Genomic DNA, 27,947 nt, shown 5'->3' with positions numbered 1-27,947 from the left:
TCATCATCCTCTGTGTACCCACGTTACATACTGACAGAGCTCATGAAGGAACATTGTAACACAGGGACAAAAAAGGGAACAGATACACGAGGAACATTATCCAGGAATTAGAATCCTGACGATTTTCATCTGCCAGTTTTACAACTGAGACCCTCATTTTTTTTTTTTTTTTTTTTTTTTTTTTTTTTTTTTACACCCTCCTTGGTTTTTTCCTTTTTCGACGGGTGCCTTTTTTTTTTTTTTTTTTTTTTTTTTTTTACACACTCCTGTGGTATTTCCCTTACTGCATGGCAGCACTACTCAAAAGTTCTTTTTCTTGCTACCTGAAGTGGAAGAGCTCTGATGGGACAGCAAGGAAGGAAAACTGAACTCTGGACTGTCCAGCTCATGAAGCCTGATGATGCCTTTGTAGGAAAACACTCTTAACAGCAACTGCAATCTCAGACGAACAGCCCTTCAAAGAACTCTGTTTTTAACGATTTCTGACTCTGAATTCCAGGTGCAAGAAATCAACTACTACTATTCTGTAAGGCTAGCTCTCCCCTCAATTTCCAAATAACCCCCCCTCACCTTCTAAGGACTATTTGGATGGCTCTTGTAAATAAGGCCATAAAATATCCCCCAGAAATTTCCCCTCATCAGCCGCATGCATCTGGTTATCAATGCTCACTCAAACATTTGAAAAACACTGTCAGATGCTTATTTCACTAAATGTACTAATTCCATAATCAATTAAATCCATGGTAAAAGCCATGAAGGATTTATTCAGTACCATGTTACGATTTGTGAGAAGCCTCACGCAATAGAGGTTTGCTTTCCAAACAAGATAGAGAAATATGTGCTCCTGCTCAGAGTTCAGGCACTATTTAGGGTTTAGAGGGTGAATTAATTGCCTGCCTGCCTGCTCAGAATTATCAAAACTCATCAGTCTTTAGCACACTCAGAAGGTGTTAAAGAACTACAGTAATAACCGTAAAACTTGAAAACCGACAGAGTTAAACAGCAAGTGAGAACAGGACTTGGGCTTTAAAAGCAGTGTTGTTAACTTGGACGTGCATATTCTTTTGTGCTCTAGGCTCCTACTAAGTTACTGTCCTACAACTCTCCATTGTTCAAGAGCAAAGAGAAAAAATATGAGCTGCAGTTACAAATACACCAAACTTTTCTCAAAGTCTCTATCACGCCTTTTTTAATTGAGATTGATTTTATTTGAGAATGAAAATCCAAAAGCCTGGATGTGGCTTTCTGTAAGACTTAAAATTACTGCTTTTCAATAATAGTATCTACTCCAGGCAAAACGTCTGAAAGGAAACTTTATCTCAGGATACGAGCAAATGCAGACTGTGTATTTTTCAGAAAGCCACTGGAGCAAAAATCAAATCAACAGTACAGATTGTTTTCAGTTTTACCAACTTCCCACGCATCAGCTTCTCATTTGCAGCTAAAGAGTTTGCACAGGCTTGCTGAGGGAGCCCACACTTCCTCTTCCAGAGGTGTAATTTTATCTCATGATAATCTGAGATTAGAGGTAACAGAGTCACAGATGTGCAAGAAGCACATTTTGCTTACTTATGAAATCCTCTAGCTCTTATAAGAGGAAAGCGATGCCCCTTAAGCTCAGGTTGCTAAAAGCAGCCACAGACAGTCTTCACTGGAGGGACAAGAAATTTCAAGAGTGAGTGAATGTGTTGAGTTTAGAATGATCACAGTAAACGTTTTTAGGGAGAGTTACTCAACTTCAAAAGTTGCAGCACTGGCCCTCTATTACAACCACCTCTTACGTTACAGAGCTACCTGGCTTCCTAAAGGCTGTGCTGTAAGTATCCCTTGGGCAGCATTAGCTTCCCTGCCTTAGCAGGACCTTTCCATCTGCAAGACTTCCATTCCACTGTATTGCATCTGCACTAGCTAGACAAAAGATGCGTAATTATTGGGCAAAAATCGAAGTAGGACCAGGAACCACTTCTTTTCTCTTTGCGGAGCTGTAACATCAATTAGAATGTTTCTCCTTTACTTGGCTCCAGCTGTCCTGAGTGTTCTAGGTGCTTGGTATCTCTCTCTCTCTGATAATCCTGACTGAAAATGACCAAACACCACAAGCAGACAGGACGACACAGAGCAATTATGTAAGCCTTTCGGTCCTGGGAAACAAAACTGTTATTTACTATGAAGTAATAATTTTAACAATTTAAGATTAGCACTAATGTCTATTAAACGAGAAAGAACAGAATTAACAGAACTTGGTTTACATAAATACCTTAGCTTTTTTATTTTCAAATGAAAGCCTGTTAACCCTACTATTTAGTCAATAAAGCAATCCATTGAGAATGTATAATACTAAAAAAGAATAAACAGCTAATATAGAACAATGTGGAAGTTCTTACTGTCCACTCAAATGGCAAATACCAGTTCTAGGTTACGTTCTGCAAAAGATATTTCTCTTTTAATGCTCTGTATTGTTCAAGAACATAGACTTCATAACTTTTTGTAATGTGTTTTATGATTCAGGTCTAACCTGCAACAGGAGAGGTATAAAGGTTTCGATCTCCAGAATCTGAGCAGACTCTTCCATTAAGATGTTGTCATACTGAGAAAGAAAAAGGAAATATATGTCCATCAGCCAAGTAATACAAATTAATGCTCTTATTCAGCCTACCAAGAGAAACCATCAACAGCAGATCTATCTGTACCAATCAAGGCTCTCGTCTGGAAGGAATCCATGAGTGAACTACATAACATGCTTCCCATACGCCATAACCCATCCACGAGAGAAAAGCTTTCTGCAGTGGAGCAAACTCATTTGCTATCTTTGCACTGAAGCAGAAAAGGAGAACTTTTGTTATCCAATACAGTGCATTATCAGGGAAAAATAATATGGGAAGAATTATTGGTGGTGGGTTTTTATTTTGTCTCTGTCGGATGAAAGTCTGTACCAAATGCCTATGGTTAACACTGCAGAGGGAAAACAGCACTACATCATAGTTCTTTTTCCTCAAATTTTCCTCATTTTTTAGGCCATGTATCTTCCCCCCTATTCCGCCTTTATTTTATTAATCAATCATATCACTGCAGTTCATCATCTAATATGGCAAAACTAAATTTTTTTATAGACATGCACTATTACCCATTTTTGTATACACAATATCTGAAAAGTCATCTCTGCTTTTACTTACAGAAGTTCAATTTTTCTTCAGTAAATTGAAACATACTGGTAAAAAAAAAATGCGACTCAAAATCTAGTAGCTTAGATTTAGGACAGACAAAAAGGTTTCTAGAAAGAAGGGGTGAGGGAGAATGGACAACCAACCCCCCAAAACAACTACTGTAGTAACACTGGTATAATCATTACTTTGAAACCTAATTCAACCAGGTCATGTCGTTTCAGAGCAGCATGGGTACAAGTCATGGCAATGATCTTTGCTTCTTTCACCAGCAGGTATTTGGATCTATCTAGGCCACTGCGGAGAAGCTCAAATGCTCTGAATTCCTATGGAAGAGAAAAGAAAACCTTGAAAGTCAGAAAACAAAAAAATACTGCTTATAAAATGTATTTGAACTCTGAGGCCACATTCTTAATATAATGAAGGTAACTACTATTAACGATCCCATCTGAATGATTTTTTTTATGCTAAACCTGGAAAAAATAGTATTTCAAAACCCAATCTTTTAAAAGCACATCAAAGAATTCTGCAACCTGTGTGCATATACACATTTGCAGTCAATTATTCAGTTAATACTACGGAACCTTCTCAGAATTTCCGAAAATTTTATTTTACTATGCCTTCATGTTTCCTACTTTACTGCATCATAACATCACATCAAATTTAGTGTTCGAAAGACCAATACAGTCAGTATGACCAAAGGATATACAGATCACCTTTATCTTAACTTTTAAAAGCCTCTCAAGCAATTCTGGGAAAACTAGAAGATAATCTGTTTAAGTTACTTCTAGATTATCTGATTAGAGGCACTTGACTGTAAATAAAAAGATCCTTTGAGGATCAGAGTAGTGGTGGTAGGTGCACTAACCCCAGTAACCTCATCAGTGAAAATGGAACATGCAGAATGGCTGCTTCCTAATACCAAAATAAAGGAAATTAGACCCTTGACCACGTGGTGAAACACGCCTGTGAAGCTGCCCAGAGGTACGTACTCCTCTTGGGATGTAAGGCAAAGGAGAATTCTGGAACTGTGTAAAGGTTTTTACAGGATTAGCCAGATCCACTTACCTTTAGCATTTACATATCTTACCTCAAGCTGAGTGAATATTTTCTTAATGTGTCTAAAACACCCTTCAGCAATTTCCATATCTTCTTCATATGATTTGCCTTTAAAAATTGGTTGAGGAGCATTTGCAAAGTACTGATGAAAAGGAAATAAACTGGAGACATCTGTAACGTCTGGCAATTTTCCACCTTTAACTTTCACTTTGCTGATATATTCCTCCCAACGAGACATTACCTATAAAAGTGTCATGATCACATGTTTTTATACCGAAGTCATTGGCAAGGTCTAGTCTTGCACACACAGGACTAAAAAAAAAAAATATCACAAAAGCAAGTTATGGCTAAATTAGCATTTGACCTTGTATCAGGATGACATTTTTGAAGCTGTGGTGGGCTGACCTTGGCTGGTTGCCGGACTTGTACTCAGCATCTCCCACTGTCCTTCTCAACAGGACGGGGAGAAAGTAAGAAGGAAAAAGTTTATGGGTTAAGATAAAGATAGGGAGATCACTTAGAAAGTACCATTACAGGCAAAACAGACTTGACTTAGGGAAAATCAATTTAATTTACTGACAATTAAAAATAGCGCACAATGGTGAGAAACAAAGACAAAACCAAAATCACCTTTCCTCTCCACCCTCATTTTCTTCCCAGACTCAGTTTCACTCCATTCCCAATTCTTCTACTTCCTCCCCACCCTAAGCAGTGCTGGATTAACAGGGCTTGTGAATCAAGTTCAGAACACCGCATCTCTGCCACCCCTTCCTCTTCACACTTCTCCCCTGCTCCAGCATGGGCTTTCCACAGGCTGCAGCTTCCTTCAGGGCATATCCACTTGCTCCAGCATGGGGAACTCCACGTGCTGCAAGGGGACAACCTGCTTCACCATGATCCTCTCCATGAGCTATGGGGGAATCTCCGCTCTGGTGCTTGAGGAACCTCCTGCCCCTTCTTTTCTTTCTGACCTTGCTGCATGGGGGTGTTTTTACTTTTCCCGCTCTGCCCCCAGCACTGCGTAGTGGTTTTTTGACCTTTCTCAAAGATGTTTTCACAGAGGCACCATCAAAGTTGCTGAAGGGCTCAGCTTTGGCCAGCAGTGGGTCTACTGATGCTGGCTGGGTTCAGCATGGGGCTGCCCCCTGCTACCAAAACCTTGCCGAATAAACCTAATACAGAAGCAAATCCCTTGATTATTTCCACTTACAATATTTTGGTTTAAATATCAAGCGAGATTACTCTGGGGGAAACTGAACCAGAAGATGAGCTCTAGCAGTGCTCCCAGCACCCTCCTAATGTCCATTTAATGTTTAGGCCCACACTAAAGCCAGCCCAGAGTAACTGCTGTAAAAACATACACAGGGCACTCATTTGATCCTAAGTACCACTCTACAAGTTTGCTTAAGCCATGCTAATTGCTCTGTAGACCATGTCACTGAAAAATACATGGAAAGGAAATGAGGGATATAGGGTATACAAAAACGCACTATTTTGTATCCAATTTCACACCGGCATTTAACACCACAAAAGCTTTCTAGCAGGACTGTCAAGCAGCTGCTCTAATGCTTGTCCAAAATGTAAAGCAGTCCACAGATTTTCCTATCTGAAGGAGAAACTTCAGGTTAGTACCTCTGCCAGCAGTCACAAAGAACAGCAATGCTGGCCTTCCAACTGGTGAGTCATCAGGCAGGATTTAAAACAATAGCAATACCAGTAAGTCACGTTCAGTTATAGCTTTAGCTGTAATTGTATTTTGAGCCATCAAAGACAATGTGGGGTTTTTAGACTCAATTCTGAAAAATGCACTCCATTTTTACAAAGTGTTCCATAACATACTGAGGTCATGCAGTGTCTTTAGAAGTATTTCGGTCCTTACTTGGTATAAGAAAAAGTGGCCAGCTGTTTCACAAGTGTAAGAAACATCTCCTGGGACTCCAAGGCTCTCTTGCAATCGCCCAACTTCTCGTAGAAGTTCAAGTCTTCGAGCCAGCACATAATTAACTCTTCCATACCTACAAAATGGATTAAACATGATGTAATTAAATTTACTTCATTTGAAACTGGCTTATCTAAGTATTACAATGACTGACCACACAAGAAAACCTCACAACTACTACCTGGTTCCAAAAACCAAGAATTTGCTACATGCCAACTACTTCTATCAGCTGATTGCTAATAATTTATAAAGCCATGTAAGAGCCATTACTGTAGAAAAAGCTCCTTTTATCCTATGTCTTCAACAAACACATTTTCATGACGTACCTGTAAAGCAGAGAAGCATTACTTCCAATGTTCTGTTTGGGAGCTATGGTACACTACGTGTTACAGATACAAGGAGGTTATGCAGGTCTGTGGACCACCACGAACAGAACCTATAGCCAATGTTTCAGTACGACAGGTCTGACTTTCTTTGGCAATATAATGCCTTGCGATAATACTTAGGTTAGTCACACACAGGAGGTCCTGTACTCACAGCTGCCTGTTGAATAATTTTTATGACTTTTATGACCAGTTTGTAACCTACTCCTCCCATTCTTCCTCCTCTCACACAACTCAAGCCCGATTTTTTTTTCTTTATAAATCAATTTCCTTAGTCCATGTGCTCCCCCCCACCCCGAAGCAGTATGAGAAGGACAAAAATCAATGAATCACAGACTCTAAAAAAGAAAACAAATTAAAAAGTGGTATAAATGGGTGGAATTAAAGAAGTGAGAGGAACAAGGCAGTTTCTTTTTTAAAACGCATCTTTTAAAAGCTGAAATATGAATAAAAGGTAACTTTCAAGTTCTTATTAAACTTAGTATTCATAAAACATGCTTTCAGCATAGAAAAAAACCCAACACGATGCCTGGTAATCACAATGGGTTCTATTGTCTTATTTAGAAGGGTGAGAGCAGTTAAAGCTGGAGATTTGAAATTACTAAGACACAACTGAATATGATATTGTTCACAGCTGGAAAAAATAAGTTCCTCAGGAACCATGACAGTTAAGATCCTTGGAATGCTAAATAGTTTTCCTCCTTCAGCAAAACTAATCCATTATAATTACAAGCGACTGCAACTATTTTCTTTAGCTTTGATTCCCCTTTGTGCTTTAAGTGACAGCACCAGTTTAGTCAGCTCCTCTCCACTTTATGTTCTTACACCCCCACCCCGCTTTGCTGTGCCTGCAGAGGGAGCAGAAAAGGAACACTAAGCTTGCCAGCAGTAGAAATTCCTTATGCAGTACTGTGCCCCCTAAAGCAGCCTGACACAAACTCAGAAGCAGCCTAAAAACAAATGAAAGGCACATGGGAAAAACTCCTCACCGTAGTTCAAACGTATTCCTTCAAATGTATTTCTCAGCCTTAGCCCCCCCTCCCAAACTGTCAGGACCCAGTAAGGTCCTGTAGGTCTGGAGTTACCTTGAAAATAACGGAAATAGACAACGTAGAGTATCTCAAAGAAAAACTCCTTTTACTGATAAGCAGTACTCTTCACAGAATATACTAAACTGTGGATATTACTAAATAAATATCTGCCATGGCATCATTTCACTAAGGCTTTGGGTATCAAATTCCTGGAATACTTTGACTGTGTCAAAGCATTCAAATTAAAAAAAACTAAAAAAAAAAAAAACCACACTGTATTTATTTTACTAAATGAAACTCAACTGTGCGTATGTGGGTACCTTCCAGTGACTATACATAATTTTTACGACAGCTTTTGAAGTCAAAGCATTGCTATAATAATCCAGTAGTGGACAGTTCAGTTATTTCCAGTGAGCAACCATTACACATCCGATTACATTGATGAATGTGTACAATCCCACTGACGTCAACTGGGCTAACACGTACAAATGTTCACATTTTTACAAGAATAGGTTCTTAAGGTCTCTGTACTCATACAGAGTTGATAGCTTTCCTTATGTCTGTATTCTTCAAAATGCGTTATTTACCAATGAAATAAGCATCTTTGTAGTTAAGCAATATTCTGAAGAATTAAAAGCAGAAAGTTTAATCTCATATTCACATTTACTAATCCAATGTTCACCATGCCAGTACAAGTGATGCCATATTTGCATAAAAAATTCCTAACTGCAAAAACCTGCCCTTATTATTCAATCTTCTCTCACAAAACAGATTAATTCCGTAAACTTATATGGCCCCAGAAAATAATTAACTACTTTTATTCAAGCACTTGAATTTATGAACAAGCACCTGCCTGATTTTGCCTTTGGATTCTGAAGAGAACACTGTTTCTCTCCTGAATAAGAAAACAAGGGCACTCTGTGTACCTGGGACTCAATAACATGAGAAAAGGTAAGACCTGTCAAGCGCAGCTTATTGTTTACTTACCACAGAGGTAGAATGGATTCAGCACATACATCTTGCCACAACAGTTACGCAAGCGAGTTTACCATTAGCACCTCCTTTCTCACCTGCTGAAATCTTTCTCTGTCTCTAATTCCTCTTCTCCATGACCCAGACGCAGGAGATGACGTTCATCAATGTCTAGAGCCATGATTTTTTCAAACAGCTGGTTCAAAGCCTAAAGATTGACAAGAACAGGAGAAAAAGTAGTTTTTAGAAGTTCAGAGGCTCTTGCAGGGGTAAAACTGAAGAATTACTCGTAAACCAGGTAAGAGTTTATGCATATTTTGGTATAAATGTAATCCAAAGCAAACATGAAGTTAATACTGAAACTACCGCTCTTAATCTTGACAACAGGGAAATCAGCCTACTGAAACTCTTGTACCTGCATACTTCATACAACAATTAAATTTTATTTTACAATTTTAAAACAATTTTAAAATTTTATTCTATTACCTAGTGAACTGAGTTGACAAAGCTATCAGTTTCTAAAACTGCCTCAAGAAGCACACTTTGCAAACACCGATTTCGTTAGATGACTTTAAACCATTTAACTTCTACAGTAAATCACAAGAGTGTGACCTGGTACTGACTGGCAGGTGCTGCAACTCTTCTCGATATGGATAGATAGATTTTGCTGAACTAAATTTCAAGGCGTGCTACATCTCCTGTCTTAAATTCTTCAATTCTCCAACAGCTTAATATCAACTGTCTGGTTCAGTGTGTTTCAAGGACTGAGTTTGTAAGCACTGGATCATCAAGTTATGAAAATAAGAATAAACATGAGCAGGTTCCACTTCAGGTCAGCTGAATTCATGTAAAAATGTTAAAACACAGCATAAAGGTATAGGGAATGAACCCTGCTGACATACAGTGTATTTCCTGAAGTACAATTTCACATTCTCATGTCAGTGTTCTCTGGTAAGAAGAGTTTCCTACCTGACTCAAATTAAATTATTTCCTTTCTTTTCTCCCTGACAGACATTCTCTGAACTCTCTCTCATCGTCACTACCTGTTACTCTCACATAACACATTGTGGACTGGCCTGTATTATTCTTGGTTTTATCGCCTCACCACTCAACTGATCAGCAGTGTAAATGCCCGATCCTGCTTTGATGGAAATGTTTTCCAAGTGGTATGTTCAGTTAAAACAGCTCATAACTGAGATAGGACAGGCTAATTAGGGAGATCAGGAAACAGATGATCCTGGTTTCCAAACAAATCCATCCAAACCAGATACAGATTTAGAGTAAGAATCTTTAAGACTTTTATCAGTATTGTTCTTATTTTATATATGCCTGAGAATTAGAAGTTAGATTCCCTCTCTTATGGATGGGAAGCAAGCATGCAGCTGCAGAGGTCTTCCCTTAGAAGCATGGAGCACAAAGCAACCAGTGTCCCAGAAATCTAATTAGCAAAAATCTGACATGCATGCAGTAAGAACTGTAAGAACTCTGCAGACACTTTCTCAAAATAATTCCTAATTTCTACCCCAACCAGATCAATATATCGAAATAAACAATAAATTGCAATAAACAGCTCAGAACTACAAATCCGAAATTAAAAAATTTAATTTCACATTACAAAACAGGCAAACCTGCAAACAAGCCCACACAAGTTTTCATTATTAAAAGACAACTGCAGTCCCAAACCTACTGATCTCAATAGCTGTTCTTCTTGATTTTAATTACAGGAAAATTTCATACAGAGCTGACACTTTACCTGATTAGAGTGGGTAACTATAAGAGTTCGTTGTTCTGGGAAATTGTGATAAAGATTGGATATTATCTGCACTGCTACATCCGTTTTTCCAGTACCAGGTGGACCCACTACCTGAAAACAAACAATTAAAAACAAAAAAATCAATACACAACTTATCAGAATATTGCACAATACAGAAATACAGCCAGTTGGGAAAAAACCAGAACAATCTCATAGGGCACTGACGACATACATTAACAGCAAAAGAAATCTTCTGTTTCATGTTCACTGGCTTCTGTGAAAGTCAAGAACACCTACACACTCCATGAAGGACTCAGCCCAATGCTAATGCAGATTCCTGCCTAAGAAGAATATGGTAATCCACAAATTGCTGGCTTTTGTGAACCTTAAGAACAAATAAAATACATCACAAAAGACTGATTCAGATGAGTTGGGCAGATTCCTCCTTAAGAGGAATATGGTAATCCAGCATACGAAGCACTGCTCTGTTTTGCAGCCATGAAAACAGACATCCTCAGAGCAAAAAGGCTGTTTAGCCTCAGGACATAGAGGAAACAGTGAGAAACCCCACCAAAACAGAAAAAGAATGAGGTGAGGAAGATATAAAAAACAGGAAAAAAAAAGTCCAATCTTTTTATTCACTCAAAAATCTGCAACTGATGATATAAAAGGAATATTGACAATATTTTTATAGGTTTGATTATACCAACAATATTCAAAAATTGTCACCTGGGATATTTTAAAGGTATCTGAGTACTACTCAGCATCTCAAAGTAATTTATTCAGCAGTAGAAAGCACAGAATAGCAGGTTTCATGTGTACCTACTCATAAAATTACAAACTGCTATGAAACCACGCTTGCTTTAAAGAATCTCATTGATTACTGGATTCAAAAGCAAGTAGAATTGTACTTCCGAAAAACATTAAGACAGAAATACAGGACATTATGAGAGAAAATAAAACATAGGCCTACATTACATAACTGTTTTCTCAGTCTGCCTTATCTCTGCAAAAAAGTGGGTGATGTAGTAAAAACAAAACCAACCAACCAAAACCACACGCACAACCGGAAGCCCATCTTCAAAAACAAAAAGCTGACACTATCATTGTCCTTCCCTTTTAACCTAACAGACTCTCATTCCCTAACCTCTGAAAATATCAGCAAATGCAGTTTCAGTAGAAAAGTTCAAATTATGTAACGACCACCTTCTCAAATATTTATGAAAGCTGATGGGAGTAGCAGGCACAGGAAGTTACTTTCCTTATTTAAAGCCCCCCCAAAAGTGAGGTGGATGATAATTTATAATGCATTATACACTTGCATTTGAAGGTCATTAATAGCGCTACGAATACTAAATAATACTAATAAACAGTATGCAAGGCTATTCAAAAAAGACAAAAAACCCCTAGGTGACTTAAGACACCCTCTCTAGTATTTGGTGTGTTAATTACACACTACAAAAATGGTAATAAAGTTTTTAATTCCCCAGTATTCTTTCCTATTGAGGATACTACTGATATAAAACAATACTCCTACACACTGGTGTGGGTGATCTCAGACAAACTCTCTAATTATGTATAACCCAGCAGTTCAAATTGTTCCAAAAAAACCCCTTCTAACAATGTTTAATAACCAAAGTTAAAGCATCTATCACTATGGCATTTTCACAGCATTCAAAATTAGAGTTTTGATTTCTTAATGGACCCTACAATGGATATTCCATCAATGACCAGAGAGTTCTGCTGTGTTCTACCAGAAAACATACCATACCCCAAAACACTGCCAAGTACTCAGGGGACTTTTATAGACATTTACAACACTACTAATTTCAGCACACTCAGGTAGGCAGGGTTAAAAACCACCCAGATCTATTGCAGCTGATTTTTCTTCCTTTGCCTTGCATCTTGTGTGCTAGCTACAGAGTGTATAGGGAGTGGTAAGACATAAGGAGGAAGAGGAGGAGGAAGAAGATGGCACTAATTAATACTATTACAAAAACCTAAAAGTTAGCATTACTGCCTGTAATGACTAGGAAGAAATTAAGAGTAGCAAAGTAATTTCTACCAGGATAGAAAGTACTTCACTGGGAGACAGGCCCTGTAGTCAAAGCCTATCTGACAGTGCTAAACCTTAAAGACCTTTGCAGAAAATCACAGAAACTGTGCTCATAACAAATCTACAGCTATGGTTTGGCCTGTGACTTCTTAGTTCTAGAGGTCAGTTAGATATAAAGGATTGCACGTTACATTTCACAAGACAGAAGAAAAAAAACTCCCTGAAGACAATTTAATGACTTTCATTTCCTTTAATGGAGTTAGATCAAACTAAAAACGATGGAAGTAATTTAAAACAGCCAAAAATGAAGGACTTGGCAAAAGCTTTAGTCTAAAACTAGCAATCCAACCACTGAAAAAGTAAATTCAGTTGTTGTGAGAAGTCTGCAGCTGCTGAAACACAGGATACAGCTATACAGAGATCAAACGTGCTTCTGTATGATTTTGTGAAGATAGGAGAATGTTGAACCTTTCTACGTTTTTTCATATTTTTAAACTATTAATACAAGTGACCTCAACAACACTACAGAAATGGCACTACTGGTACTTCACTGAATTCACCTAAAGCCAGAATCAAATAAATAAGAGTCTAAAATCCTTAGCAATGTTCTCACCATCGTTAGCCCAGGCTGCATTCCCGCACGTATAGCTTCAATCTGAGTATGGGTAAACTGAATAGTATTGCTGTAACAAAGCAAAACAAGATCAGAGAATTGAGAGATTCTGCCAAAAGTTTTGGTAAATCAAACTTGTTAAAACAAATCCTTAAATTAATCCGCTACATGTTTCTCCAGAACTACACAACCGCAAACTTCCTTTTAAATCAAACTGACATTATCTTTATAGACGTGACAATCTTGCAATTTCTAAGCAAGACAGTGAATCGCCGTGTCCTTGTGACTAAGACTGTCTGTCTTCTGTTATTTGCTGAGAATTCTGTAAATTTATTTTGGTACGATCCTCCTGATATTCAAAGTCTTGGCACAATACTGAAAGACAGCATCTCTCATTGTTCTTCAAGGGAATTTTTTATAACAGAGAGGATAATAGAAAGTTTGATTTAAATATAAAACAAACCAGTCTCACATTCAAATCTCTTTGTGTATGATCAATAATATTATTTTGAAGTATTTCTGAAAATGAACTGCTACGTATGTGTTACCATTTGTAAATACGTTCGCAACCATTTATTACCGTTTTGGTTGATTATATGGATATGGTCCCCGGTTTGGAATGACATGAGGCTCTACAATCAGTGTTTTAGCCTCCTCAGGTTTTTCTTCATTCCCATCCTCCTCTTTTCTTTTCTTTCCTTTTCCTCCCTTTATTGGGAAAGTTATCCTGTAACATATAATTTAAGACCACACTTAGGACATTTACTATAATACCAGACTGTCTTAGAAGTCCATACAGGAAGGTTTTCTTGTCACTATTAAGACAAACTTTCTCACAACAGAGAACCAACAGTGGCAAACAACAAAGTATAAATGAGGATAAGGAAAAAGAATGACAAATAAATTGATGAAGCTGATTTTAAGAAAGCGTATTTGACAGAAAGTTTGTCAAAAGTGCTCTTCACACTGCTTGAAAAGCCAGGAGCAGTGCTGAGAGCCACGTAGTAAAACACTGAAGGCAAGGAGTTCATAACTGAAAATGGAAGACAGGTCTAAAGCCATAATAGAAAGCCACTGGCACTGTTTGTTTAGCAGCAATAACTTGACTTTGCTCTTGAAATGATGCACACTTTTTTTTTTTTAAACACAAGTTATGTCAGTGTTCTAAACTGCTTCAACACATGAAGCCTTTTACCCTCCCATTTCAATTTTTTTTTTAATTTATGGTGCAGGAATTCCAATGGCTATCCAATTATCCTGAGACAACAACGCAGTCAGTGTTTAACAGCAATAATCTCTCAGTCTCTTTACAGGACAAATGCAGCAACAGCTCTTCGTAAAACAGAGTATTTGTACTTTAACCTACAAACTGAAAATGAACACTAGTTCACTGAGGGAAATGGTGCATGGTATCTTGTCTTGACACCTTCAGACTGTTTTTTATATCATACAGTGTTAGTGCCTTCTATACACATATTCTACATGCAGTGTTTCCAAAGGAAAAAAACATGGAAGACTACCTCCGTTGTTTTCAAGATTCACTTCTGCCATAAGAGCTGACTGGTGAAGGAGGAAAGCTATCTTTTCCCTCTCTAGTCACATCTATCCACTCAAAAGAAAACAAATTTCAATTCTCATTAAATTATAAGGAAAAAAAGAAATAGTTTCTTCAGTTGAGCTGAAGGAAGTCCAGCTCCAACACTATGCATTGTGTGACACTCAGTTGCTCAAGTCCAAGGAGATCCACCAGGACAGACAGAATTGTCAAGTCTAAAAATGCTGGACAACAGCATCATTAAATCAAAACATGTACATCTCATTTAGTGGTCACAAAGGTAGGCATCCTAGTTCAGAAACCATTTCTAAAATAAAATAAGCAATATGGGATTTCAGACTTAATTCTTTATTTTGACTGAATGGTGTTTCCAAAAGCTTGAGTTTGAACTGATGTTGAAATTGCTGTTCTTCACTTGCTTTAGTGAGAGACGTGTAAGGAAACGAAGTAATTAAAGTACTTACGCTGAACTTGAAGAGGCTAGATACCAGAAAGCAGAAGTAAATACTATGTGTCTTGATTTTATCTCATACTGTTGGTTTTGCCATATATTCAACAGGCTGATCTACAAGCAATGCTCTGATGCATTTTTTTGCAGAATAGCTGGTCCTGAGTCTAACTGTAGCACATTTAACTCTGTTCTACAACTATCTAAATCTTACTATTAACACCTTTTCTTAAAAAAAAGAACAGCTCCCTTCAACACTGAACTCAACTCCACCTGACAACACACTTCAACAAAAATACCAGATCAGGAGTACTTGAAATTTTGAGATCACCTGAAGGGGGGTATTTGCAGAGCTGGATTGTCAACAGTCACTTTAATGTTGTATCCCGGGAAGCTAGCTTTTAAGTGATCAATGGACAGAAAAGTGTCATTAAAATCCAGAGTTGCAATCTGATTTGGCATTTTCGAATAGTGTGCGCTACTTGGATCTCCATATCCGAGAATGATGTCATGCAGCCAGTCAGGAACCACACAATCTGTGTTCATCAAATTCCTAATAGTCTCCAGAACAGCCTGCAAAATAGAAAAAATACAATTGGAGAGACTGACTTTTTACCGAGAAAACATGACATACCGAAGACTATTACAAGGCGCTAGCATGTAACAGTCATGAATTGACAGCTGCTTGCTTAGAGTCAATATATACACAGTGTATACGTGCACAAAACACCACTGTCAAACCAGGTAATTCTTAAAGTGCTAAAAAAATATCTCACACCTAATAAGCCCAGTAAGAAACTGATCCAGTGATGCTCCCAAAAGCTAACAGGTTTCTTTGATTTTCACCTTTTGACTAGTTACTCCTCCTTTTCCTACAGTCTGTTATTCCATCAGGTAACAAAAATGTTCCATGTACTGCCTTAACCTGAAAGGCCAAATACAATTAATCCGTAGGCTACCCTACGTTAAAAGACTGAAATTATAAGCTAGTGTTTTATTACATGCTAAAGTGAAGTAGAACTGTTCTCAGTTACCTGAACACTTGTCTAAAGCGAGAAATTATCACCAGCTGACATGCTCTCAACTTCCTGAAGTAACCCAATGTCACCTAAAATGCCTAACTACATGCATCTATAAAGGACATGTCTCAGTACTGCTGAGAAATTCAGTCAAACTCTTTCTTATTCTAAGAGTCAACGAGCAAGCACCTTACCTTGAAATTGTTTTCTTTTGGTTTTCTTCTCATTATTATATTAAACGTCTCATAAACATCTTCTGCTCCATTTTGGATTGTATTGGTCATGTCTTGTTGATACTGGTTTGGGTCCAGAAATACTCTGTATGTTCTGCAGTCCCCTTTAAGTCTTGGTTTGGGTTCAGGTCCTGCCCATAATGAAATGGTAAGAGTAGAATTTGAAGTAGTGCTCAAAGCAGATTATCATTCAAACAAGTGATTCTCAAACATTCCCGAAATGAAATTTAGCCAAATTCATAGGACGAAATTAACTTCTTCATGGCATTACAAACATTCTTATTTCATGTTTCATGCCACTTCTAACAGAGTCTTTGAATATAAGTTATTTTATTCCTAAAACCAAAATGTACTGGATTTATTCAATTAATCTTAATTACATCAGATTTTACCAGAGGAAACTAGTTAAGCAGCTAGAGGAAACTAGTTATCGGAAACTTTCTCAGGCTGCTTATGGAATTGTTTTGCTTTTTTGAGTAGGTGATAAATTCAATGAACACTGGCAAAAAGAGAAGCAAGTCAACGATCAGGCTGTTAATAACAAACAAACAAACAAAAAGATAAATGGATGAAAAAATCTTTCAAACGAATTTCGATATATCCATACCTTCTTCAATAACACGTCCTTTCTCATCCAGCATGCCCTGGATTTCACAGCCTCTGACATACACCAAGCCAGTTTGCTCAATAAAAGGTCGCCGTCGGTCAAACTTGGTGCCATAGGGTTGTGTGGGACGTACCGTAATCAAAAAGCAGACATCATGTTTACGCAGACCTGATTCCGGAAAAGGAATGTTCAGTGATTTGATTGAAAGCCATTTCCCATATCCACTCCTTAATAGGTATGTACAACAGAATAAACAAAAATTTTTTTTCAATGGTTTCAATATTTAGAAAATAATGTGTTCCATTTCAAAACATGCCTTTCACTTAGAGGACACAAGACCATAGGATATTGCCATCTTTTCCACTACTCCTGCATATTAACATGTCAGGACTCTAGATATGAAAAGGAAAATCGACTGCTTTTTTCATGACAAACTTACTTCAAAATTACTCTTCTCCCACTAATCCTACTTAGATTACACAACCCCAGTCTTATCTCAAAAGTACAGTGTCATCAACATCTTACTCTCATTCCTTTCTTCTGGACCAACCTCCAAGCTTTTTTACAATCATTTCAGTGCCGTGCCTAGAACTAGGCATAAAATGCTAAACAAAAAGTGACTACTATCTACTTAATAGGTAAAAGGTCAGTTAACAAGTTACTTGTTTTCCACATCACAGCCCACTTTATAAATCTTGATATGACCTGGTTGAGTGTTCTCCTGTTTTCCTCTGCAGTAACATGTAGCTGTGGAGTCACATTAGCTTTTGAGCGATGATGACCTGAGACTCTGCATTCTGCAGAATTACTGTCTAACAAGTTGTTCTCCCACTGCACTTGTGGGGGAAGTTCTTGCTTAAGTTTAGCATATTAATTTTCATCCCTGTTGAACTACACCCTACTTTTAAAGGGCAATTTCTCCAAATCACTACTGCAATGTTGAATACTAATCCTTTTCTCCAGCAAACCTACAGATTCTCTCATATCTAAGACACCTTCAAAATTTAGTAAACACATGCTGTATTCTTTGTATGAGACAAATAATTTCTTATTACGCACCAGATATTATCCAACCCAAGGTAGTTTCATCAAGACCCTGCTGTGTCAGGCAATGATGTGTGCATTCTTCAGCTCAGTTTTGCTGAAGTTAAAGCATTACTGCATTGGAAATCAGAGGCGGTTCTAGTATTTATAAAGTTAGGTGCACCTCTATGTAGCTACCCTCAGTACAGTGAAGTCTGCTGCCATTCTCCTACCTTTTCCACTTTAATAAAAATCTACATTCCCAAACTTGCATCTGCTTATTTATCACACACCCCAGCTTTAACATTTGTGCTCTGTGACCTGCAACCGCACTGTGCGGCTCCAGTACGTTTCATAAGTTTCTCTAACAAAAGCGAAGGAGTGACATTTACTGATCAGCCGAGTACTTGCTTCTATGTCACCTGCCAACACGGTCAAGTAAAGTCTGATTCCTCAAGCAAAGGATGTGTCACACATGGATACTTGTAAGAAACTATTTGGTACAGTCAGCACATCCTAGAAACATTCAAATATACTGAAAACTACTAAAATGCACTGGTCTGATTTAAATCAAAATCTGCCCTCTCCACATGTATGTGAAACAGATTATCAGGTTCTCCAGCACTTTTCCAATGTGACATTATTAGCATTAATTTAAAATGCTAAGTTACTTTTCCACATTCCCTGTAAAGGGCAGAATTTTACAGTTACAAAACGAACGGCAGCAGTCTGAAACAGGAAACACCCTGTTCCCAACGGATGTGTAAATAGTAATTTCAATCATCGTTTTAGGAAAGTATAAACTTCTTAGACATGGAATCGGAGTAAGTGACTTTTAAAGAGAGTATTAAGACTGGCAAATCTTATCTCAGATTAAAAAAACCCTTTTCTTACAAATAAGATTATATCAAAGTTTCTTTTGACAAGCACCAATTTTGAGCACCTTATTTCAAAGAATTTAAGTACCTTCCCATTCATCTTTGATGCTGTCTCGGACATTCAAATTAATGGTAACATCTGCTCGTACTCTCATAGGCCAGTTTTCACCAATATTGGGCTTAGCCACCTCCACCACTGTGAAAGAGACAATGGGTTGTGCCATCCTGGCCCATCCACCAAAGACCACACCTCCATATTCCGATAACCTAAAACACACACACAAAAAAACCCCACAAACACCAAAGTTTCATTAGTCATTACCTGATAACAGATTCAGTTCCATTTTTAAACTGTGAAATAATTTACCTCACAGTCAGCAACAGGCGAAAGTAGAAGTCTTAGTTTTAAATGCTACCAGAGTAGATTCACATCATCTTGCATTTTAGAACTGAAGCATAATGTAAACTGACTTATATTTTAAGAAATAAAGGGAACTTATGTTAGCACTACAAAAAAAAACAAACCTCATAGAGAAAGAGGAAAAGGGGAAGATAACAAAAAGCAGCTACTGAGTATAAAAGACATCACACCAAATGATCCCTTGAGATCTGAAAAGGATCAAACTGTGGCAGATGGCAAATTCAATCATAAACCAGAAGAGTTGGTGGAGAGTTTCCAGATTTTGTAATGTCAGCCAAGGCTTAGTAGTTAGTTTTGGAAAACTAACTCATCTGTCTTAACACAACAAAGGTTGGTTGTGAGCATCCAACACAGTGCCAACACATCTACAGGGATACATATCACAGACTTGTACAAAATCATCCCACAGGATGGCAACACTTTATGGAGGAAGATAGTATAACACACAGTATCTATGTAGTAATTTACAATCCATTTGTTACTACGTGTTTGGTATACACACAGTATCAGTTATTCTCAAATACCCTTTGATTACAATTGAACTGACTGGTTTGCATCAGTTAACAAATATTACCATGGTTTCATCCTACTGACACTATCTTCAATGTCCTGTCTGATCTCGTAGGTAGACTCCAAGCGGAAAAGGTTGAAGTTCCTCAGCAGGTAGTCATGAAGAGTCAGAAACTGTAGATTCAGTTTGGGAAGTGCAAGACAGCCTAAGGAGGAGGTAAGGGTGGAAGGGAAGAGGTATTTGAGGGATAAAGAAAAAGAAGATGAATTAATATATTGGTTCTTATTTATAAATACATACACATTATTCTGTAACTGCCAAAGTTGTTATCCTGGGAGATTCTAAGAACTGCTCCTTTTATCAATACATGCCACTAAAAAACACACATCTTTCAGTTCTTTTTCTAAATGAATCTGCTCAACATCAGAAGTATTTTCATCTTTTCTGGCTGTAATACAGTGAACAATTTAAAGACTGAATCCTTCCCTATACTCAGACTACAACAAAACAGATTTTATAAAAATCAAATGCAGGGCAAAGAAATGATAATTTGAGAATGGGACAATTAAGCCAACATTAAATAATGATAAAAAGGCTCATTAACTAAGAAAAACTATGGATTATCCAATAATCACCCAATTCCAATCCTTTACATTTATTAGAAGCCACAAAAACCACTACTGTAGAAAAATATTTTAAGCCAATAAATCAAATTTTAATACACAACTTTCCTCATCTTCTGTTACTGATTATAGAAATTTTTTTTTAATGAGAATAAGAAGCATGAGAACATTAGATCTAACTACACAAGGGGTATTAGAACTCCTAGACGGGTCCTAAAGCTTGCATGGCTTTAGGGTAGTCTTAGATGCAAATTTTCCATTAAAAAAAATTCCTGTGTGTTACTCATTTAGCAGTCCTGGACTAACGTTCCAGTTTGACACCTATGCTTAGGACCTGTGAAAGCAGAAGCCTTTTGTAACTTTATCATCCCTGAAACCTTTCACAGCTGTATGTGCTGTGTAGTGACTTCCACATACACTGAGATGCAACGGCAGTGAAGAAAGGTGGTCGAACACAGTAACTTCTATTCTGCAAAGCCTCATGGTGCTAAAATACTTTAACACATTTCCCAACACCAAGTAACAAACCCTGTCCTGTAAAGCTAAGGGTTGGGCCTGAAGCAACACCTCTTTAAGGCTGCTCAGCATCAATCAGAATTTATTTATTCTTCACCAATTTTTTTAAAAGAAAATAGAAACAATACTCCTAGCTTTCTTGGGCAAAGTTACTCTTATTTAAGTTTTAGACCAAAAGAATTTATCTACTTTTAAGAACACAAAAAAAACAAAACAAAGAAACTATCCGACAAAAGACTGTGGAAGCAAAACTGCCTTGTTTGAAATCAGAGCTGCAGAATACATGAACATTAAAAAACGAAAGCGCAAATTGGTTTAAACTATGAGAAGCAAAATAAAAAAATAATTGTAAAAGCCTGACAGCAACAAAAATGGTTCACAACAAGGCTATCAATACATGGATAATAATAGCAAAAGAATTTACCTCAGAAGGAGGAAATGTTCCCACTAGCAACCACTGTTACACGCCAAAATTATATTTCACACTAATAAATGTCTTTAATGTATTATTAGAAAGTCACAAAACAGCACAGAAACAGGTGTGATGAGCTGCTGTCCTCCCTCCTCTCTCCTCTCCCGTCCCCATAACAGGTCCATTGTGTTTCATATATTTGGCTAATGAAACGCAAAATAAACACGCTGCATGAACAAGTACTGCAAAGTCAGCCTTCCAACAAGGTCTGAATGACAGTAAAGCTGCCTTGGCTTCTATCTAAGAACTCAGAAGTTCCAGAGCCTTACAACAACCTATGTGTTGTTCACTGAAATACACTTATTATTCAGAATAATCTGAATCAGCTTTTAACTACTTTATTTCTTCTTGGGCAGATCTCCAGATGGTGCCTGTATCATATCTGTTTGGAAAGGCTCCTTCGTTGCCGATAACCCTGACAATCTAAAGCAGTCAAAGTTCAAAAACCTCTTTCGTCTCATTGACATTTGTTCACTAAGAATTTATCCAAAAAATGTGATTTAAGGCTTATACCTACACAAAAAAATTCTGGATCAAAACTACATGGAGGAAGGTATGGAACACTCACTGCTCAAACCAGAAACATGATTTAGACTGGTATCTGAACATACACGTTTTTTATTTGGAAAACCCACATTCCAAATTAAAATTTCACATTCCTAATGAAAATTCTCATGATTGACATAAAACTAACATTTTTTTAAAATAGCAAGACAAAAAAAAATGTTCCATTTATTGCAAAGCTTAAAATTACAGTAATTCTTTGCTTGCAATACCTGTAATTTGCTTCCTTGATCACAAGCACACTGATCAAGAACACTTAAAATTCTTAATTTAGAGTACATGCACCCTTCAGTGACTATGTGTACACTATCCTGAAATAAGAGTAAGATAGTTAGTGTTAATTACCCCCACCACAACCCTTTTCCTTCTTTTTAAAAAGGCTTTCTTGAATGTATCTAAAAGCAAAGCACAAAAGCTTTTCTGCTGCACGTTTACAACCTCTTTCACCTTACACTACCGACCTGTGCTGCAGCTGGTGGTACAGCACATCTGTCACCCAGATTAGAAGCAAATAAATGTCTTTGTGCACACCCAAGTCTTTGGATTTTTCTTTAAATCCGTTATAAATCTGCTAACAACTTCATCTCAAAGTTTATGACTCACCACTCAAAAAAAAAAAAGCTGACCTTATTCTAGGAAACCAGAAGATGCCACAGTACTGCATGTAAGTTCCAAAGACAGAATGAGCAGAGACATCAGAACTGCTCTTTTTGCAGCATTTACTGAACTACTAATTATACCTTCTCCAGAATAATATTCAGTTGGTACAATATTTTCATCCCAAATAATCTTCTCTGTGGGATAAAGAGGCATCTGGTTGAGTTGCTGAATCTGAGATATTCGTCGCTCATGACGAGAAACCTAAAAGAAGATGCATTTTAAACCTCTGTAAGGAAAAAGGGAAAATAAAACTAACCTATTTTTGAAATACACATTAAGCCCCAAGACTGCTGGTGGTCACTTGCCGTTTTCTGCCTTTTAGTAAGTTTGGTTTGGTTGTTTTAAAATACAACTAAATGCACACAGTGGCATCAGAAGATGAGCAAACAACATAGTCAATCTATCTGCCATAGTACTCAAGTAAAACAATCATTCAGCAAATCAAAAAAATGGCACAGCAGAACTGAAAATATTCAGTCGAAGCTTAGCAGGGAATCAACTTAAAATAAAATTTATTTTGCTTTCCATCAAACATATGGTCAATAGCTAACTAATAGTGCTCATTCAGCAACTGTTAGCCTTAATTCCCTCTCTGGGAGAAAAAAATTCCATCTTATACTACAGTATGACATCTGAACAAATAATCTTTCCATAGTATCCACAAGCATCATACTACTACCATCTGAACCTTAGAAAACGACGTGAACAGATTTTAAAGAAATCAGCAACCACAAAAGAAGCCTGTGCAAAAGTTATCAAAAAACATCTCTGCCATTCTAATACTGGTATCAGATCAGAAGCCTACAGGAATATTGTTATATAGTGAATATCCAAAAAATCCTTATGTGCAAACTTTTAAATGGGCTTGAGGAACCAAATAGGTACTGAATATCTAGATCTACTTTAGCACATTTTTTTTTTTAAAGAGGACAATCAGGTTACTACATAAAGCACAACAGCTTTCCCAGAAGAACTCAAAACTGTTGCTGAGATTCTGCTTACTGACCTCCACAATGACACCTAACGCACACGTACTAGTTCCTCAGAGAAGCTACATTTATAAATAAACATTTTCAAGTACTTGTTTTACACGGTTTTAAACCCCATCTCAGAATGCTGTTCACTGCTGTGGTTCACAGGTAGTTCAGTGAAAGGTCCTAAATGGCTACTTTACTACAGTGTAGTTGCTGCATTTAGTCTGAGTTTGCAAAAGAAAAAAAAACTACAAGCAACATGTATTATGTTTTTACCAGCAACTCCAGCAGAAACTCCTTTTCATAGCTGGTGCTCTCCCCGTCTGGGAGGGGCGGCAGCAGGCACAGGTATGATGCCACCTGGTGCAGAGTGTCTGAGCTGCACAGGAGGAAGAAAAACAGACTCCTGAACTTCATCAAAGATCAACAATTACACACCAGTATTTTAAGTTAAGTTAAGATAATTATTTTTGGAGTTTTTAAGAAGTGCTCTAGAGCACTTCCGCAGGTGATGTGTGTTCAGCCATAGCTGTGTGCTGAACCTCTCCTCCACAAACAGAGCAAGGTGCAAGCAATTTTTATCGTTTCAAGGCACATTCCTGAAAACAGAACCAAACAACAGAGCACTCACTGACTTTGTCAAAATACAGACTGTTACAGCATTTACAATACACTACAGCTAATACTGGGGTATGCTTTTATGATTTCTGTTTTAGCTTTTGTACAGAACATGTGAAAAAAGCTAAATTTAAATTAAAGTTAGAGGTTAACTACTGTAAGTTACTTCTATAATTACTTTCAGCAGCTAGCTATTTTCCAGAAAATTACTACTTTCTCACATTCATTGGAAAAAAGGAAAATAAACATATTTTTCTTATACTGGAATTCTAGAGCTTCACTGCTGGTGGATGAAAACTCTCCCTATTTCAGCAGATGTAAACATACCGTGACAAGTCAGAAAGACCTCAGAAGACACGAGAAGTCAGAAAGAAAAAAAGGCTGGAGATCTGTTAAATTGAAACTTACTGAGAACAAAGAATTTAAATTTCATGTTAAAATTCATTTTGATAACTTACCTGAGAGGTCCAAATAACTTCACTAGTGAATCACGAGTATCTACTGCAGCTACGTTTGAGAGTGCAAAGTCATATAACTCCGGGAAATGCGCAAATGCTGCTCTCTGCAAAAGACCCACGGCCAAACACTGAATGTAATTAATGAAACAACTTAATAACAATCTGAGTATTTATACAAAAGTGGAGCTTCTTCTGATCCAGAACATGCAGCACTCTGTGGACACTAGCAGGACAGGAATAAAAGACAGGGGAAATCTCCATTTTTCTTAGTTAGCATCACCTATTTGTAACTCCTGTGCTTCTGACAGAGTATCTTTTTTATATGTAGTCCTATCAGCTTTTCTTCTGTCATTAAAATAAAACGTAAGGGGGCAGACGTGTAGCCTTGCAGACCACTAAGAAAAACAAGGAACAAGTTTAATTTAACCACGCTCCCTTAAATTTTTTTGTTCAAATTGATAGGGAAAATTCTGGGAAGCGTATCTATCTTTATATGACTACAAGTGATGTGAATTTTTGTCTCTCAGGTACAAGGGACCGCTATTGCTACCGTATGTGTGTACTGATCTTGAAGAAATGGTGCCACCTACTGCATAATCATAAGTTAAGTTCCCACAGCACTTTATTTCCCCTTCCGAATAGGGTTTAATGGGAGCAGTTCACCTCGACAGTATCACATCAAGTGGTGTTTTTCTAGAGCGTATTATTTAGTCATAATCACATACGTAACACTGAAGCGTTAAGTGCCTTCGATATGGTACAGAGAGTCAAGTTAAAACTACTCTTGTAACTCAATAGGAAAAACGAGGGGTTTGCTTTGGGAAATAACTTAATGCCTACTCCAGATGCAAATTAAACTAAAGCGACAAAACCAAGTCCTTCCCCTCCCATAAGCACTTCACCATCTGCCTACCTGTAGAGAAGTGATTCTGTCATAGTGAATTGTTGTCATCTCATTCTCTGTCAAAGCATTTCCAGTCTGATCATTGATTTCAAAGCCAGTGTAGAATTTAAGCATATCTAAAAGCTGAGACATCATCCATATAAATTAGTGGATCAACAATAACAGACACCCTGCCATGAATCAATCCACAATTTAAGAGGACAAATCTGGGCACCACGCACAAACAAGAGCTCCTCAAAGTTCTTGAAGAAACGGACTAAGGTGTGGTATCTAAATTTTATATTTGACTGATGCACAAAAAATTTTTGGTTAGGTTTCTCATCTACAAGCCAGAGAAATTACAGCACATCTCACAAGCAGTGTGGTTTCTTATACACACTAGGACTTGAAACCGAAATTAAGTGCCCTAAGATAATCCAGCCAGAGGTTCACTGAGATACTGAACCCAGCTTACAGCTTGCTGCTACCGAAGGGGAGAAGTCTTGCACCCTCCTGCCCTCTCTGATGATAGCTCTGGGATTCATCCTACCTTTCAATGAGGTTATTTAACTTGGAAAAAAAAACATCATTCAGATGTGCTGCTGGCTTTGTGTTGTGTTCCATCAATACTGACCCTCAGAAAACTCAACAAGTGCCAGAGATGGGGGACAGCAAGCAGCAGGAAAAGCAGCTGAGATGCAGGAAAGGGGATGGGATCTTCAGATCCTGTCATAAAAACCAATACACCGTTGAAGACTGAGTGAACTGAAGGACAGTAGTGAAAAACACCTGCAGACTGTAGGACAGTCTGAGGTCAAAACGAAGCACAAATGAAGGCACTGGTGACAACTTCTGCTACATGTGAGGTAAAGCACGCCAGAAGCTGCACTGTTTTCTAGGTTGTACCTTTAAGAACTGTTCAAAAACAGAGCCAGAAGGATAAGTGCAGTGACACATACAGGAACAGGTAAGAAAGAACTTACGGTCTGAAGGATTTAAATAAAAATGTAGTTTGCACTCACCAGAAAAACACGTCTCAACAAACATACGTAAAACAAAATAATTGCAGAATTCAAGGCTGCATCGGAATGAAAAAGTCCTTTTCAACAGCTTTGCGTCTCACCTGGCAAAACAGATGACCCTCCTTCTCTCTTTTAGCAAGACTAGAAAGGTAACAGTGCACAACAAGGTGGGAGTCATCCAAGACTGTATTAAACCAACGCCGTGTGGGAAGCAAAGCCTGTGGGGAACAACCTCATGTTAATACAAGTAGTTCTTCAAAATGCAAAAACTCCTGGTTTCTCATAATTTTCCATTTCAAGAAGGCAAATAGGATAGATTGCTGGACAATTATTTACCTATCTAACAGAAGTTTCTCTTATTAAAGCAGCATTTATGTATGCCAAGACACTGGTTTTATCCAGGCAGGCTGCTACGACACAGCCTTTTACATGACTGGGAGCACAGCACAAACTTGCCGCTAGCAAGACTGCATCTTGCTATTAAAAAAGTCCTTTTAAGTTTGTCTTTCTCAGACTGCAAACTGTTTCTTCTAAATACAGTGTGGCATCTTCTATTCTCTGTAAGATAATAAAATCGAAGCATTTTTCAGATTTACATTAAAAACCTATAAAAACTTTTTGTAAACAAAGCAGAGGTCATTTCTTCTCGATGTAAATATCTTAAGCTGCTCTATGTAGCAACTATTCCACAGTACACAGCAGTACAACTCAATAGTTCGAGAGTAAAATGAGTTGTTCTCGGTGGAATCTAGAAAGGCAAAAACATCAATCTGGTGTTTAGAACTATGACAAAGAAAATAAAACAATCTGTAGTAGAAAATGGTAATTGCCTTGTACAATAATAACAAAACAAACAACCACACCCTCAGAAAATGGTAAGAACTTTCCCTGGAGTCATTCCTTTCAAATTACCAAATCGCCCAGTTTTGATGGCAGTCTCTACACTGTAATGTGAAACAGTAACATTCTGAAAAAGCCTCGACATAGGTAAAAGAGCCCATCAACACAGTGCATGCTGCCAAGGCAGAAGGAGTTGGACTTAGCCTATTTCTCATTTGCTTCTTCCAGTCACTTAAACAGGTTCATGAACTGTCTGAATTCTACCCTTCTTGTTATCTAGTGAGAACCAACGTTAAATGTTCTGCCTCCAAGTGTTTTGGCTAACAGCCAGACTTCAGTTTAACTTCAAATGCGTATTTTGATTTATGACAGTATATTATGTCCGTAAGACAACAAGCTCTAATTTAAGAATTCACCCTATCGCAACTACAAGCACAGGATACTGAAGTGATTTAGCAGAGCACAGTTAGCCTGTATGAGCTCAGGATCACGCTCAATGTTTTAAAAAATCTCTATATTATTTCAGAATGGCTTCTAAATACAAAGTTATTTTAAATAAGTCTCTACTCACGTGAGAAATTGTAAATTAATGTCTTTTATTTTTCATTCTGATAGTGTGAAGCTTAAATTGAACCTGCTTTCTCAGTTCCTGCTG

At 37.6% G+C, this 27,947-nt stretch overlaps 1 protein-coding gene across 1 annotated transcript in view; it reads right to left on the bottom strand.

Annotated features, from left to right (window-relative positions):
• AQR (aquarius intron-binding spliceosomal factor) overlaps positions 1 to 27,947 on the bottom strand; it is a gene marked incomplete at its 5' end in the record, with an annotated part of 50,160 nt that overhangs the window by 11,506 nt on the left and 10,707 nt on the right. Inside the window, 18 exons of the mRNA XM_010136773.1 lie at positions 2,516 to 2,587; positions 3,350 to 3,487; positions 4,252 to 4,461; positions 6,100 to 6,235; positions 8,644 to 8,753; positions 10,299 to 10,409; positions 12,968 to 13,037; positions 13,548 to 13,694; positions 15,302 to 15,543; positions 16,184 to 16,353; positions 16,830 to 16,997; positions 18,819 to 18,997; positions 19,726 to 19,867; positions 22,578 to 22,698; positions 23,748 to 23,850; positions 24,548 to 24,651; positions 25,461 to 25,574; positions 26,554 to 26,670. Coding sequence (XP_010135075.1) covers positions 2,516 to 2,587; positions 3,350 to 3,487; positions 4,252 to 4,461; positions 6,100 to 6,235; positions 8,644 to 8,753; positions 10,299 to 10,409; positions 12,968 to 13,037; positions 13,548 to 13,694; positions 15,302 to 15,543; positions 16,184 to 16,353; positions 16,830 to 16,997; positions 18,819 to 18,997; positions 19,726 to 19,867; positions 22,578 to 22,698; positions 23,748 to 23,850; positions 24,548 to 24,651; positions 25,461 to 25,574; positions 26,554 to 26,670 — 2,454 coding nt within the window. The remainder of the gene's footprint in view (positions 1 to 2,515; positions 2,588 to 3,349; positions 3,488 to 4,251; positions 4,462 to 6,099; positions 6,236 to 8,643; positions 8,754 to 10,298; positions 10,410 to 12,967; positions 13,038 to 13,547; positions 13,695 to 15,301; positions 15,544 to 16,183; positions 16,354 to 16,829; positions 16,998 to 18,818; positions 18,998 to 19,725; positions 19,868 to 22,577; positions 22,699 to 23,747; positions 23,851 to 24,547; positions 24,652 to 25,460; positions 25,575 to 26,553; positions 26,671 to 27,947) is intronic.

Source organism: Buceros rhinoceros, unplaced genomic scaffold (genome assembly GCF_000710305.1).
Source record: "Buceros rhinoceros silvestris isolate BGI_N320 unplaced genomic scaffold, ASM71030v1 scaffold13505, whole genome shotgun sequence".
Classification (NCBI taxonomy): domain Eukaryota; kingdom Metazoa; phylum Chordata; class Aves; order Bucerotiformes; family Bucerotidae; genus Buceros; species Buceros rhinoceros.
Note: the sequence above shows the minus strand (reverse complement) of the source record. Positions and strands in the feature narration are given on the sequence as shown.